Source organism: Aotus nancymaae, unplaced genomic scaffold, assembly GCF_030222135.1.
Source record: "Aotus nancymaae isolate 86718 unplaced genomic scaffold, 86718_ANA_hifiasm-v0.15.2.pri h1tg000049l, whole genome shotgun sequence".
Lineage (NCBI taxonomy): Eukaryota > Metazoa > Chordata > Mammalia > Primates > Aotidae > Aotus > Aotus nancymaae.
In genome coordinates, this window is record NW_026988463.1 from 4704541 (window position 1) to 4719525 (window position 14985).

Sequence of the window (14985 nt, forward strand, 5' to 3'; positions counted from 1 at the left end):
GAGGAGGCTGGGCGCGGTGGCTCACACCTGTAATCCCAGCACTTTGGAAGGCCGAGGCGGGCGGATCACCTGAGGTCAGGAGCTTGAGACCAAGTCTGGCCAACATGGCAAAACACCATCTCCACTAAAAATAGAAAAATTAGCTGGGCATGGTGGTGGGTGCCTGTAATCCCAGCTACTTGGGAGGCTCAAGCAGGAGAATAGCTTGAACCCGGGAGACAGAGGTTGCAGTGAGCCGAGGTCATGCCACTGCACTCCAGCCTGGATGATAGAGTGAGACTCCATCTCAAAAAAAAAAAAAAAGTTTTTGAGCCTGGGAAGTTGAAGCTGCAGTGAGTGAAGACTGTGTCACTGCACTCCAACCTGGGTGACAGAGTGAGACCGTCTCAAATAAAAAGTTTTGAAACTAGATAAAGGTGACATTGTACAACATTGTGAATATACCAAATGCCACTGAACTATTCACTGAAAAATGGCTAATTTTATGTTATGTGAATTTCATCTCATGAAAAAATGTAAAAACTTTGAGACCACGTACCAACCTAATTTGTTAATTTTGTTTTTTTTCACAGTCTCACTCTGTTGCCCAGGCTGGAGTGCAGTGGCACAATCACAGCTCACTGCAGCCTTAACCCAGGCTCAAGCGATCCTCCCACCTCAGCCTGTCAAGCAGATGTGACTACAGGTGTGCACCATCATGCCCAGCTAATTTTTGCATTTTTTGTAGAGACAAGGTTTCTCCATATTACCCAGACTGGTCTTAAACTCCTGGACTCAAGCGATCCACCCACCTTGACCTCTCAAGGTGCTAGAATTACAGGTATGAGCCAGCGCACCCGGCCTATTTTTGTTTTTTCTTTTTGAGACTGAGTTTTGCTGCTGTCACCCAGGCTGGAGTGCCATGGTGTGATCTCAGCTCACTGTGACCTCTACCTCCTGGGTTCAAACAATTCTCCTGCCTCCACCTCCCTAGTGGCTGGGATTACAGGTGCTCACCACCACACCTGGCTATTTTTTTGTATTTTTAATAGAAACAGAGTTTTGCCATGTTGGCCAGGCTCGTGTCGAACTCCTGACCTCAGTGATCACCTGCCTTGGCCTCCCAAAGTGCCAGAATTACAGGTGTGAGCCATCGCATCTGGATTTTTTTTTTTTTTAAGCAAGATCAAATAAATTCAACTTTTGTTGGCTCCACCGGCCTTTTTTTACCATGGGCTCTGGCACAGGGTAAGTAAAATCCAACTTCATGACTGTGACCCCGGGAGGGAAGCTGTGTCTGGGCTCCAGGAACTCGTGACAGAGCTGGGCAGAACCTCATTCCTTCCCTTCTGAGGATTCCATGTGGCCACTTGGGAGTTGGGAGGGCTGGCAAATTCTTTCCCTTTTGCCACCTGCCTTTGGTACGGGGAATGAAGTGGCCCACAGGTAAGACACTCTCAGAAACCTTCAGATCAGGGTTCCTCAATCATGGTAAAGGTGACATCCATGGGGCCTGGAGTGGGCTGAGTCGCTGATGGGGCCAGCCTATGCACTGCAGGAGGGTGGGTGGCATCCCTGCCCTCCGCTCATCAAATATAGCTGACAAGTATCGTAACAGCCAAAAATGTCTCCATTCATGGACAGACGTCCCCTAGAGGGCAAGACTGCTGGTCTGGATGCACATCACCAAAGCTGCTGCTGACCAACCGGAGCCTCATACAACATGGTCTAAATCTACCTGCTCACAGGCAACACAAGAAAAAAATGATACAATGGCCACTAGAACCAAAAACCTTTGTTTGTCAAAGGACACTACCAACAAAGTGAAAATGCACAAAATGGGAGAGAACATTTGCAAATCAGGCTGGGCACGGTAGCTCACGCCTGTAATCCCAGCAATTTCAGAGGATGAGGTAGGCAGATCACCTAAGGTGAGGAATTCGAGACCAGCCTGGCCAACATGGCAAAACTCACCTCTACTAAAAATACAACAATTAGCTAGATGTGGTAGTGCATGCCTGTAATCCCAGCTACTCGGGAGGCTCAGACAGGAGAATCGCCTGAACCCGGGAGGTGGAGGTTGCAGTGAGTCAAGCTCACATCACTGCACTGCAGCCTGGTAACAGAGCGAGACTCCATCGCAAAACAAAAAACAAAAAAAACCCAGAAAATAACAAGCGCTGGTGAGGATATGGAGAAAATGGAACCCCTGTGCACTCCTGGTGGGTACATGAGATGGTACGGATGCTGTGGAAAACAGCATGATGGTTCCTCAAAAAGTTACACACAGAATGACCATGTGTGCACCAGCTGTCTGACTGCTGGAAATATCTACCCCAAGAACAGAAAGCAGGGTTTATCACAGATGCATCTGCATACCCACATTTACTGCAGCATTATTCATAAGGGAATATTCTTCAGCCATAAAAAGGAAGAAAATCCTGGAAGTTTCCCAAAGAAGGAACTCTGCCTCAAGACCATGGCACAGAAATCCTAAGCTTCCAGCCTGCTGGCCTGGCCTGCAAATTTCAAACTTGTCAACTTCTGTAAGCAGCCAAGGGAGCTGTTTGAGTGTCCATGCCATAAAACAAATCTGTGTGTGTGTGTGTGTGTGTGTGTGTGTGTGTGTGTGTGTGTGTGTGTGTGTGTGTGTGTGTGTATCTTTTGTTGGTTCTGTTTCTCTGGAGAAGAGCCCTAATACAAAGCAACCTCTCACTGTCGATAGAAAAGACTTCAGCATGGCCAGGCTTGGTGGCTCACGTCTGTAATCCCGACAGTTCCTATTTTTAACAAGCCCCCTGGAGGACAGAGTCCCTTGCAAGTTACCTTCATTCTCAAGCGGCGCATCTTGCTGAGTTGGGCCCAGGCATCCTGGCTCCTCCCCAGAAAGGTATACAGCCACGTCCTCCAAGTTCACAGGCGCCTGCTGGAATGCACCCTGCTCAGTCCAGGCCCCAAGCAAGCTGCCTGCTCCTTGTGGGCCACTGGCCCAGGGAGCTGCACCCTCACTGCCCCTCGAACCTGGGGCCGAGCATGCTGGTGCAGCTGGTCCTCTCCACTCTTGTTACAGTGGTGAGTCCTGGTGCCTCTGCATACTGCTCCCTGTGCCACTGCTGCAGAGCTGGGACACCACTGCGGAAGGGACAGATTTGCCACGAGGAGTGGTGGCACAGTCTCCCATGCTCCACAGGGAGATGAGAGCATCCCCTGGCTCTCTGGCCAGCCAGCCCTGGGACCCTGATGCGGCAGACAGGGGACTTCAGGACACCTCTGAACCAGTGGCTCCCAGATGTAGCAACAGACTGACCCGGAAGCATGATTAAAAAACAAGTGACCGGGTGCAGTGGCTCACACCTGTAATCCCAGCACTTTGGGAGGCTGAGGTGGGCGGATCATGAGGTCAGGAGATCGAGACCAGCCTGGCCAACATGGCAAAACCCTGTCTCAACTAAAAATATAAAAATTAGCTGGGCATGGTGGTGGGCGCCTGTAATCCTAGCTACTCAGGAGGCTAAGGCAGAAGAATCACTTGAATCTGGGAGGGAAAGACTGCAGTAAGTCATTGCACTCCAGCCTGGGCAACAGAGTGACACATCGTCTCAAAAAAAAAAAAAAAAAAAAAATTAACCGGTGTGGTGGCACGAGCCTATAATCCCAGCTACTCAGGAGAATTGCTTGAACCCGGGAGGTGAAGGTTGCAGTGAGCTGAGATCGTGCCACTGCACTCCATCCTGGGCAATAGAGCAAGACTGTCTCAAAAAAAAAAAAAAAAAAGCATAGGTTAAACATGTTAAAAAAAAAAAAAAAAAAAGCCAACCCTTTCCAGAACAGGCAAATCCACAAAGACAAAAAGGAGCTTTGTGGTTGCCAGGTGCTGAGAGAGAAAAAGGGAGAGACTCTGCTAATGAGTCAAGGGGGTCTTTGTGGGAGGGGCTAAAGGGTTCTAAAACTGTGGTGATGGCTGCACAACCCTGGACATAAACTGTACTGTTCTTTTTTTTGAGACAGAGTCTTGCTCTGTTGCCGTGGCCTAGTGCAGTGGTGTGATCTGGGCTCACTACAACCTCTGCCTCCTGGGTCCAAGGCAAGCATGTCCGGCTAAATTTTTTATTTTTAGTAGAGACAGGATTTTCACCATGTTGGACAGGCTGGTCTGGAACTCCTGACCTGAAGTGATCCACCCGCCTCAGCCTCCCAAAGTGCTGGGAATATAGGCGTGAGCCACCGCACCTGGCCCATTTTAAATGGGTGAATTGTATAGTATGTGAATCATACCCCAACAAAGCTGTTGTTTAAAAATGAACAGGGCTGGACACAGTAGCTCATGCCTGTAATCCCAACACTTTGGGAGCCCAAGATGGGTGGATCATCTAGGGTCAGGAGTTCGAGACCATTCTGGCCAACATGGTAAAACTATGTCTACTAAAAATACAAAACTAAGTTGGGTGTGGTAGTGGACTCCTATAATGCCACCTACTCGGGAGGCTGAGGCAGGAGAATTGCTTGAACCCAGGAGGTAGAGGTTGCAGTGAGCCAAGATCTCTTCACTGCACTCCAGCCTGGGTGACAGAGCGAGACTGCATCTCAAAATAAATAATAAATAAATAAATAAATAAATATGAAAATAAAAATCAAACAGGCCAGGCATGGTGGCTCATGCCTGTAATCCCAGTGCTTTGGGAGGCTGACGCAAGAGTATCGCTTGAGCCCAGGAGTTCAAGACCAGCCTAGGCAGCAGAGAAGACTGTGTCTCTACAAAAAAAACAAAAGAACAACTAGTCGGGTGTGGCGGTACACACCTGTAGTCCCAGCTAACTCAGGAGGCTGAGGCAGGAGGATCTCTTGAACCCGGGAGGTCAAGACTGCAGTGAGCCATGATCACACTACTGCCTTCTAGCGTGAGCACAGTGCCAGACTTCGGCTCAAAAAAAAAAAAAAAATCAAACAAACAAGCGAGCAAACAAAGGAGACTCCTATTCCACACCAGGGGTGTAAGAGGAACCTGTATTTTCCCGAGCCCCACGAGGCCCCTGTGCCCAGCAGGACAGGAGTCACCACTCTGTCTCACTGGTGGACCCCAGAATCTTCTGGGCATCACCGAGTACTTAAATGGCCTCTGGGGAGAAGAAAACACTCCCCAGGAGGCCAGAGGAAGCAACTCCAGGGTTGGAGCAAAGGCGAGGGAGGAGCTCCTCTGACATCCAAAACCCTGGCCACCAGGAGAGAAGTCTCCCCTCAACAAGGAAGTGTGACACACAGGAGGTCGGGCCAGACCCTGGGACGCTGCAGACCAGGAGCACCCTACTCACCTGGGACCAGGCCGAAAGGAGGGGCGAGGCCGACGCCATCTCCTGATGCTGGGGGGCCGGAGGGCCTGGAAAGGAGCAGAGTTACCACCCGTCACACAGCTCATCCAGCACCGCCCCACCACCCCTGCAGTCAAAGGCCCCAACAGCCCGGTGGTTGCCCACCCAAGACCCACTCCTTGCTGGAGAGCCTGTGCACCCTGCACCCAGGCAGGCCCTGTTCTGGCCACACCCCATGCCCCATTCACCTTCACCTTCCTTCCCTGCACCACTTCCCGTTCCTCCAAAGGGGTGCTGCTCACCCCTCTCTGGCCACAGCAGTGGGTCCCTCTGTGGTCTGTGGCTTAGCTGGGCTGGGGGTTGCTGGCTGGAGCATCGAGCCTCTTCCTCCAGAAACAGCTCCTCCGTCTGAGCCTTCGCCTGGCATTTTAAGGACTGTCCCCCTATCCCGAGGGGCATCTCATCATCAGAAAGCAGCTCTGAGCCCTGCACACAGACAGAGATCTGCCCACTGGTTCCCAGAAGGGCAAAAGGAAAATCCCCGCAGGGCCCCACACCCTCATCTCAGGCACCCCAGCCGCTGCCCACTCTTGGGCTCCCTGCAGCCAGCTCCCAGTCTGCTCTATTTCATGGTCTCTCCTGTCACTGCAATCGTGTTCCATCACATTCTTTTTTTTTTTGAGATAGAGTCTTGCTCTGTCACCAGGCTGGAGTGCAGTGGCACGATCTTGGCTCACAGCAACCTCTGCCTCCTGGGTTCAAGTGATTCTCCTGCCTCAGCCTCCTGAGTACCTGTGATTACAGGCACCCACCACTGCACCTGGCTAATTTCTGCATTTTTAATAGAGACGGGGTTTCACCATCTTAGCCAGGTTAGTTTCAAACTCCTGACCTCATGATCTACTCGCCTTGGCTTCCCAAAGTGCTGGGATTACAGGTGTCAGCCACTGCACCCAGCCTAATTTTTGTATTTTTAGTAGAGATGGGGTTTCACCATGTTGGTCAGGATGGTCTCGATCTCTTGACCTTGTGATCTGCCTGCCCAATCCTCCCAAAGTGCTGGGATTACAGGCATGAGCCATCGCACTCAACCCCTTCACATTCTTACCCTCCATTCCTTGGTCCTCCTGATAGACCCTGGGCCAGAAGGGCCCTGAGTCAGCCCTGGCCTCATTTCAGAACTTGACATTACTGCATTTGCTGGGTTTTTTGAAATTATCTGGCCAAGCACAGTGGCTCACACCTGTAATCCCAGCACTTTGGGAGGCCAAGCCAGGCGGATCACCTGAGGTCAGGAGTGTGAGACCAGCCTACCAACATGGTAAAACCTCATCTCTACTCAAAGTACAAAAATTAGCCGGGCATGGTAGCACATGCCTCTAATCCCAGTACTTGGGAGGCTGAGGCAGGAGAATCGTTTGAACCCGGGAAGTGGAGGATGCAGTGAGCCAAGATCATGCCATTGTATTCCAGCCTGGGTGACAGAGTCTTGCTCTGTTGAAATTATCAACAGGTGCTCTGAGATGCTCTATTTCCTAATTCCAGAAAAGGTGACTTGGATGAAATTGGATCTTAGAATTGAGCTCTGCAATAGCACTTGGACAAGAGACATCCCCAGACAACTGCAAACTCAGTGTCAGGGACCCCATCTTGGGCTTCCCCTTGTCCAACATTCCACACCTCTAAGGGAGGGTAGTCCCCTTGGGGAGCAGAGCCCGCCCCCCCTGCTCAATGATGGCCCTGTGGCATGTGTGCAGAGATGCCGGGGCAGTGACACAAGGAAGCCGTGCCAGGAACCCCAAACACTGAAGCTGCAGGAGCCAGGAAAGAGGCTGGCCAGCTACGAAGAAATCCTGAGTTCTTGGCCACCACGATGGCACAATTTTCTTTCTTTCTTTTTTTTTCTTTTGAGACAAAGTCTCGCTCTGTTACCCAAGCTGGAGTGCAATGGCGCAGTCTTGGCTCACTGCAACCTCCGCCTCCTGAGTCCAAGCGATTCTCCTGCCTCAGCCTCCCGAGTAGATAAGATTACAGGCACTTACCACCATGCCCAGCTAATGTTTGCATTTTTAGTAGAGATGGGGTTTCACCATGTTGGCCAGGCTGGTCTCAAACTCCTGACCTTAGGTAATCCACGGGCTGCAGCCTCCCAAAGTGCTGGGATTACAGGCATGAGCAACTACGCCTGGCTTTTTTTTTTTTTTTTTTTTTCTGAGACAGACTCTCACTCTGTCACCAAGCTGGAGTGCAGTGGCATAATCTCAGCTCACTGCAAGCTCCGCCTCCCAGGTTCAAACTCCGGAGTAGCTGGGACTGCAGGCGCCCACCACCGCTCCCGGCTAATTTATATTTTAGTAGAGACAGGGTTTCAACGTGTTACCCAGGATGGTCTTGATCTCCTGACCTCATGATCCTCCCACCTCAGCCTCCCAAAGTGCTGGGATTATAGGCGTGAGCCACCACGCTGGCCAATGGGAGGATTTTCTGACTGCAGTCAGCTCACCATCTGGTCAAGCGTTAGGGGATATGTCTCCTCTGTTGTCTGTAAAAGACCAGCAGTGTGCAGCCAGTGGCGCTGCCATAGGGATAAAGGCAGCTGGTAAGCACCGCCCATGTGTCCCATCCATGAAAGGCCCTGAAAAATGCACTGAAACAGCAGGTGGCAGGACTTTTCTATTCTAATCTCAAGGAGTTCAGTGACTGAAACTGAAGCAGGAGCAATGAGTAAGAGGCTTCTCCTGCTCCTCCAAATGGGGCTGGAAGGAGGTGGAGAGGGACAGTCTATACAGATTTCGGGGCATCAGCAGGGTCCTATCTGTGCCATCCAGTAGAGTAGCCACTGGCCATGTGTGACGACTGAGCCCTTGAGAGGTGACCAGTTGACCGAGGAATTAATTTAACATTCTACATAGTGGCCAGGTGTGGTGGCTCACACCTGTAATTCCAGCACTTTGGGAGGCCAAGGCAGGCAGTTCACTTGAGGTCAGGAGTTTGAGACCAGCCTAGCCACACAGCAAAAACCCTTTCTCTACTAAAAATACAAAAATCTGCCTGGCATGATGGCACATGCCTGTAATGCCAGCTAATTGGGAAGCCGAGGCATGAGAATAACTTGAACCCGGGAAGTGGAGGCTGCAGTGAGCTGAGATCGCACCACTGCACTCCTATCAGGGTGAGAGAGAGACACATTCTGTCTCACACACACACAAAAAAGTACATAACTATAATTTTAAAAGCTACATGTGGCTAGCAGCTACTGTTTTGCACGACACAACTCTAGAACCTCTGGGGGCTCTAACTCAAGTGCCCCCCATGCCCCTGGTCTTTCTTCCCAGTGTTCTCCCACTTTGGGGGTAGTTTCAACTCTTTGCCTTCGAAGGTGCGCTGGACCTCTCTCCCACTAAAACCTGTTTGGGCTGGGCGCAGGGGCTCATGCCTGTAATCCCAGCACTTTGGGAGGTCAAGGTGGGAGAATCACTTGAGGCCGGGAGTTTGAGACTAGTCTGGGCAACATGGCGAAACCTTGTCTCTACAAAAAATACACAAAATTAGGCAGGTGTGGTGGTGCATGCCTATAGTCTCAGCTACTTAGTAGGTTGAGGTGGGAGAATCACTTGAAGCCAAGAGGTTGAGGCTGCAATGAGCTGTGATCATACCCCTGTATGACAGACTGGGCAACAGAGCGAGACCTTGTCTTAAAAAAAACAACAACCCAAAAACCTGTTTGGCCTATCCTAGGACAGTGTTCACAAACCATCTGCTGTAGGTAATAAAGGGCTATCAGGGTAGGATGTGGTTAATCAAAGGGTGGACACCCATTGGCCATGGCTGAGAAACCTTTTGCAGGTGCCTTCTTCAATTCACAGTGTCCAGGAAGCCACCCTTGGTCACCCAATGACCAAGGAATCTCCAGCTGCAAACCCCAGCAGCAGGGCCCCGTTTTCTCACCTGAGGGTCAAAATGCCCCCCACCTCACCCGCTGCCTGTGTTTCCTGGGCTCCCGCTGCAGCCCTTCCACGAGGACCACGGCCTCCTCACCGCTCTCCGGCTGCTGCTCGCGCACCCGAGCCTGGATCTCCCCCGGCAGCACCGTCAGGAACTGCTCCAGCACCAGCAGCTCCAGGATCTGCTCCTTAGTGCGCAGCTCCGGCCGCAGCCAGCGGCAGCACAGCTCCCAGAGGCGGCTCAGGGCCTCCCGGGGCCCAGCCACCTCCTGGTAGCAGAAGAGCCGGAAGAGCTGGCGAAAAGTCTCGGGGCTGGGGTCCTCCGTCTCCACGGAGGGCTCCTCTTCCCAGCAGAAGTCTTCCTCCACCTTCACAATCAGGATCTCGTCCTGTTCCAGATCCTGCTCCAAGGGTGGCAGGGGCTGGAGGCCAGGGATGGTGGCCATTGTTCCCAGTGGGCCTTGTTCCTTTTTAGGCTTTAGAATTGAACCTGCCTCTCTCTGTATACCTCTGGCCAGACACAGGAAGAGTTTTTTTCAGGGCCCTGTGGAGAGATGACAAAACCATTTGAAGGGCAGCATTGGGGATAGATAAGCCCTCTGTATTAGGAAGCCCTTGCCCTGGTTCCAAGACCAGCTCACTTCCCCTGAAAAAAGGAAAAGAGATAAATTAGATCAATGCCATCTTTGCTACTAAACCCCTGTTAATTCTGACGTAATTTACTGAAGGGCTCTGGGCTTTGCTTCCTCACTGGGCAAACAGAGATGATAACAGGGCCTACACACACAGGTTGCTGAGAGAACTAAAAGGGATGGGCCAGGCGCAGTGGCTCACGCCTGTAATCTCAGCATTTTGGGAGGCCGAGGCGGGCAGATCGCGTGAGGTCAGGAGTTTGAGACCAGCCTGCTCAACGTGGTGAGACCCCGTGTCTACTAAAAATACAAAAATTAGCCCGACGTAGTGGTAGCACATCTGTAATCCCAGCAACTCGGGAAGCTGAGACAGGAGAATCGCTTGAACCCGGGAAGCAAAAGTTGCACTGAGCGGAGACCACGCCACCGCACTCCAGCCTGGGCAATAGACTCCGTCTCAAAACAAAAACAAAAACAATCTAAAAGGGATGTTTGCTGTCAGAGCTCGAGAATCGTCATTTTCTATGATTACAGTGGGTCCTATATGGAAGGGGTTCCTTTGGAAATCTGATGAAAACTGGGGCCCTTCTGCCAAGCAAGGTACAGACTGTGCCTCAACTTGACCCTCGGCATCCGGGTCTGGCAAACCCTGAAGTCCCTACGAGACCCCGTCAGACACCCGTAAGTGGGTGGTCACAACGGCCCCCCAATTCCAGGGTCCTGGGAGGGCTGGGACTCCCAGGCCGGGCTGCTTTCCCGTCTCACTCCTCAGGTGGAGGGTGAGCGCTGCCCGAGGCCGCAGCACAGACCCCGGCGCTGGCGGGGGCCGCGAAATCGAAGCTTCTGCCGGGACCTGCGTCCCAGCGCCCCTCGCACTCACTGGCAGCGCTGCGGGCCGTGGACAGTTCGAGCCAGAGTCGGAGCGGCGGGTATGAGGTGGAGTGAGACCGAGGACCTCAAGTTTCGCAGCCCGGGACGCCAGAGCCGGGCCGAAGACGCCCCAGACCACGCACGGGAACCAGGCCGTGTGTGGCCGGGCTAGCGGGCGGCATTGTGGGTAACGCAGCCTTCGAATCATTGGCTGAGCCGGCTGTTTGGGCGTGGCAACAAGGCCGCGTGGGCGCGCCCGCGATGCGCATTGTGGTTAATGTGGTCCTCAAAGGGATGCATTGTGGGTAACGTAGCCCAGCATCTCAGTAAACATGCGCGAGCGTGTGGCACTCGGGAGTCTCTGGGCTACTCTTCCAGTCACTGTTCCACACCCGCTCTCCTCTGGCCTGAAAAAGTTCACAGATGAAGGCCGCTTCTTCCCTGTTAAAAGCCAGCAAACTCGTTCGGGCATGGTGGCTCAGGCCTGTAATCCCAGTACTTTGGGAGGCCAAGGCGGGGAGGATAGCTTGAGGCAAGGGTCCTCCTTGTAACAAAACTTGACTCCATGTCTCAGTTCAGGCTGCTAACCACTAAGGCTCAAATTCAGGAGAAACAATTTTTCTTAAGACCGAAAAGAGGGCTGGGCACGGTGGTTCAGGCCTGTAATCCCAACACTTTGGGAAGCTGAGAGAGGTGGATCAGGAAGGAGGTCATGAGTTCAAGATCAGCCTAGCCAAAATGCTGAAAAGTCCTGTCTCTACTAAGAATACAAAAAGTGTGGCAGCATGCGCCTTGTAATCCCAGCTCCTTGGGAGACTAAGGCAAGAGAATCGCTTGAACCCGGGCGGCAGAGGTGGCAGTGAGCCGAGATAACGCCACTGCACTCCAGCCTGGGCAGTAGAACAAGACTCTGTCTCAAAAAAAAAAAAAAAAAAAAAAGACCAGAAAGGGATGGCCTCGAGCACTGCACAGCATGAGCAACACTGGATTAAATGAACAGACGCCACACAGACGATCCCGCGTGAATATCACTGTTGGAATGAAGTGGCTTTTTAAATTTATTTTCTTCTGAGACAGTGTTTTGCTCTGTCGCCTAGGCTGGAGTGCAGTGGTACAGTCACAGTTCACTGCAGCCTCGACCTGCTGGGCTCAAGCGATCCTCCCACCTCAGCTTCCTGAGTAGCTGGAACTACAGGCCTACACCACCACACCCGGCTAATTTTTTTTTTTTTTTTTTTTTGAGACAGAGTCTCTCTATTGCCCAGACTGGAGTGCAATGGCGAGATCTTGGCTTACTGCAAACCTCCACCTCGCAGGTTCAAGTGATTCTCCTGCCTCAGCCTCCCAAGTAGCTGGGATAACTGGCACGCACCATCACGCCCGGCTAATTTTCGTATTTTTAGTAGAGACAGTGTTTCACCATGTTGGCCAGGCTGGTCTCGAACTCCTGACCTCGTGATACGCCTGCCTCTCGGCTTCCCAAAGTGCTGGGATTACAGGTGTGAGCCACTGCGCCTGACCCACCTGGCTAATTTTTGCATTTTCTGTAGAGAAGGGGTTTTGCCATGTTGGTCATGCTGGTCTTGAACTGAGCTCAAGCAATCCGCCTGCCTTGGCCTCCAGAACTGTGGGGAGACTTGGAGAGACCTCCTGGAATATCGCGCGTCTTTCCCAAAGCATCGCGCGAGAACTGAGCTCTCCGGAAGCGAAAGCTGGGGAAGCTGGATTCAGGGAGCTGGAGGGACTACATTTCCCAGAGCGCCCCGCGCCCTCCCCGGAGGCCTTTTCCTGCGAGCTCCATAGCGGTGGATTGGCGGCCTAGAGGCTCTCCCCAGCTGCCAGCAATACCAGGGACTCGGAGGAAGCGGCTGCAGTCTCCCCGCGGCAGCGTCCTTGTTGTCGAGACGGCGGGCCACTCCCTTGCGCGCTCTGAGCCTCAGTTTCCACATCTGTTAATGGGGGAGGTTAACCCTCAAGGTTGTAACTCATTTAAGACCATTCATCCAGGCATATTAAATGCTTGAGTCCTCTCATCTGCCTTCTTAACTAGGCGCTCTGGTGACCTAGTGCTGGCAGGTGCTGCTTTCATGGAGCTTGCATTCTACTGAGAGGCATACAGTGGACAAAATAATTGCACGAAGAATTGTTGAATCACATCTTAGGCAAATGTTACCAAGGGATGTAAAAGAGGGGACCTGATACCTTCAGGGTGGAAATAACGGTTGAGCAGCCTTGGGTTAACCTGGGGAATTGGGGGAGAGGATTCCAGACTGATCGAGTGGCAGGTGCAAAGGTCCTGGGGCCAGAGAGAACATGCTGCGTTTGAGAGACAGAATCTCCTCTGAGATTCTCCGAAACCAGAGATTGGGAGATGTGGCTGGAGGGATGGGCAGGGCCTGATCATACTTGGAGACTCTGGTGAAGATTAAGGATTTTATCCTGGAGTCAGTAGAGTTTGGGGGGTGTGTGTGTGTGTTTGAGGCAGAGTCTAGCTCTGTTGCCCAGGCTAGAGTTTGGAGTGTGTGTGTGTTTGAGACACAGACTAGCTCTGTTGCCCAGGCTAGAGTTCGGTGTGTGTGTGTGTGTGTTTGAGACACAGTCTAGCTCTGTCGCCCAGGCTGGAGTGCAGTGGCACAATCTTGGCTCACTGGAACCCCCACCTCTGGGACATCGAGGCTGCATTGAACTATGATTGAGCCACTGCATTCCAACCCATGAGGTAAAGCAAAACTGTCTAAAAGAAAAAAAATTGAAGAAGAAGAAAAAGAATGATCCAGCACAAGTGCCAGTGGTGCAGAGGTTGAGAAACCTGGTCTGTCTGTGATATGCATTCCTAGAAATGCAGCTGACCCAAAGGGTGTGTTTTGTTTTTTTTTGTTTTGTTTTTGTTTTTGTTTTCTAGACAAGACAAAGTCTTGCTCTGTCTCGGAGGCCGGAGTGCAGTAGCAGGATCTTGACTCACTGCAACCTCCGCCTCCCGGGTTCAAGCAATTTGCTTGCCTCAGCCTCCCGAGTTGCTGGGATTACAGGTGCACAACATCATGTCCGGCTAATTTTCGTATTTTTTTTTCTTTTTTTTTTTTTTGAGATGCAGGCTGGCTCTGTTGCCCAGGTTGGAGTGCAATGGCGCGATCTCGGCTCACTGCAACCTCTGCCTCCCCAGTCCAAGAGATTATCCTGCCTCAGCCTCCCCACTAGCTGGGATTACAGGTGTGCACCACTATGCCCAGCTAATCTTTAGTAGAGACGGGTTTCACCATATTGGCCAGGCTGGTCTCGCACTCCTGACCTTGTGATCCACCCACCTTGGCCTCCTAAAGTGCTAGGATTACAGGTGTGAGCCACCACATCTGGCCTAATTTTTGTATTTCTTTAGCAGAGACAGGGTTTCACCATGTTGGCCAGGCTGGTCTTGAACTCCTGACCTTTCGATCCATCCACCTCGGCTTCCCAAGGTGCTGGGATTACAGGTGTGAGCCACCATGTGGGTCTGGGTGTGGGCTTTTGAAATGCGTAGATGTTGCCATATTGCCCAGGGCTAATCTTAAACCTGGGAATGTGCTGTGATGTGGGCCAGTATCTCAGCCAACTCAGATGTTGGTCGTGGGTGGTTTGCATGCCCACAGGCTCTGGAACCACCCCAGTCCTGGAGTCAGCCTGGGGTGTGGATGGAAAAGTAGGTTTGTGAATTCAACCAGCGGATTACTATGGAGAAGGCAATGCAGGGTCTGTTCAGTCAGCAGCTGTGACCTTATCACTTGCCATGGGCTGGATGCAGGGATGAAACTGACATATCTCTGCCTTCACTAAGTTTCCAGTGTAATGGGGGTAACTGACCAGAAAACAAACCAGGTGACACACACCCAGAGAAGGCAGTGAGTGGGTTGCCTGGGAAAGTCAAGGAGGGCTTCATGGAGTAGGTGACTTTTAGTTGGGACCAAATTGTTACTGTTGTCATTTGTTGAAAGCTCACCTTGCACCCAGCTTCCTAGATTATAGGGGCCACCTTTTTTTTTGTTACCAAACTAACGTAACTTTGGCCCCCACGGTGTGGGATTCTGTGAAGTCCATTTATTTTCTAGCTTTCTTTTATTACTATTATTATTTTTTTTTAAGATGGAGTCTCACTCTGTCACCCAGGCTGGAGTGCAATGGTGTGATCTCAGCTCAGTGCAACCTCTCGTATTCAAGCCTCCCACATTCAAGGGATTCTCCTACCTTGGCCTCCCAAGTAGATGGGATTACAGGTGTCTG

At 51.8% G+C, this 14985-nt stretch overlaps 1 protein-coding gene across 5 annotated transcripts in view; it reads right to left on the minus strand.

Moving 5' to 3' along the window:
* Positions 1-10874, minus strand: part of ZNF500 (zinc finger protein 500) — a 30776-nt gene extending 19902 nt beyond the window's left edge. For 3 of the 5 annotated variants that reach the window (XM_064362427.1, XM_012448224.2, XM_064362426.1), the window contains exons 1-5: positions 10742-10874; positions 9262-9773; positions 5588-5771; positions 5289-5353; positions 2806-2905 (exon numbers count right to left, since the gene is read on the minus strand). In XM_064362427.1, the coding sequence (XP_064218497.1) occupies positions 2806-2905; positions 5289-5353; positions 5588-5771; positions 9262-9675 (763 nt within the window). In that variant the 5' untranslated portion in view covers positions 9676-9773; positions 10742-10874. Of the gene's footprint in view, positions 1-2805; positions 2906-5288; positions 5354-5587; positions 5772-9261; positions 10594-10741 lie in introns of those variants that run through there. The other 2 variants (XM_012448225.2, XM_064362428.1) reach the window with 2 other exon arrangements.
* Between the last annotated feature and the right edge of the window lie 4111 nt (positions 10875-14985).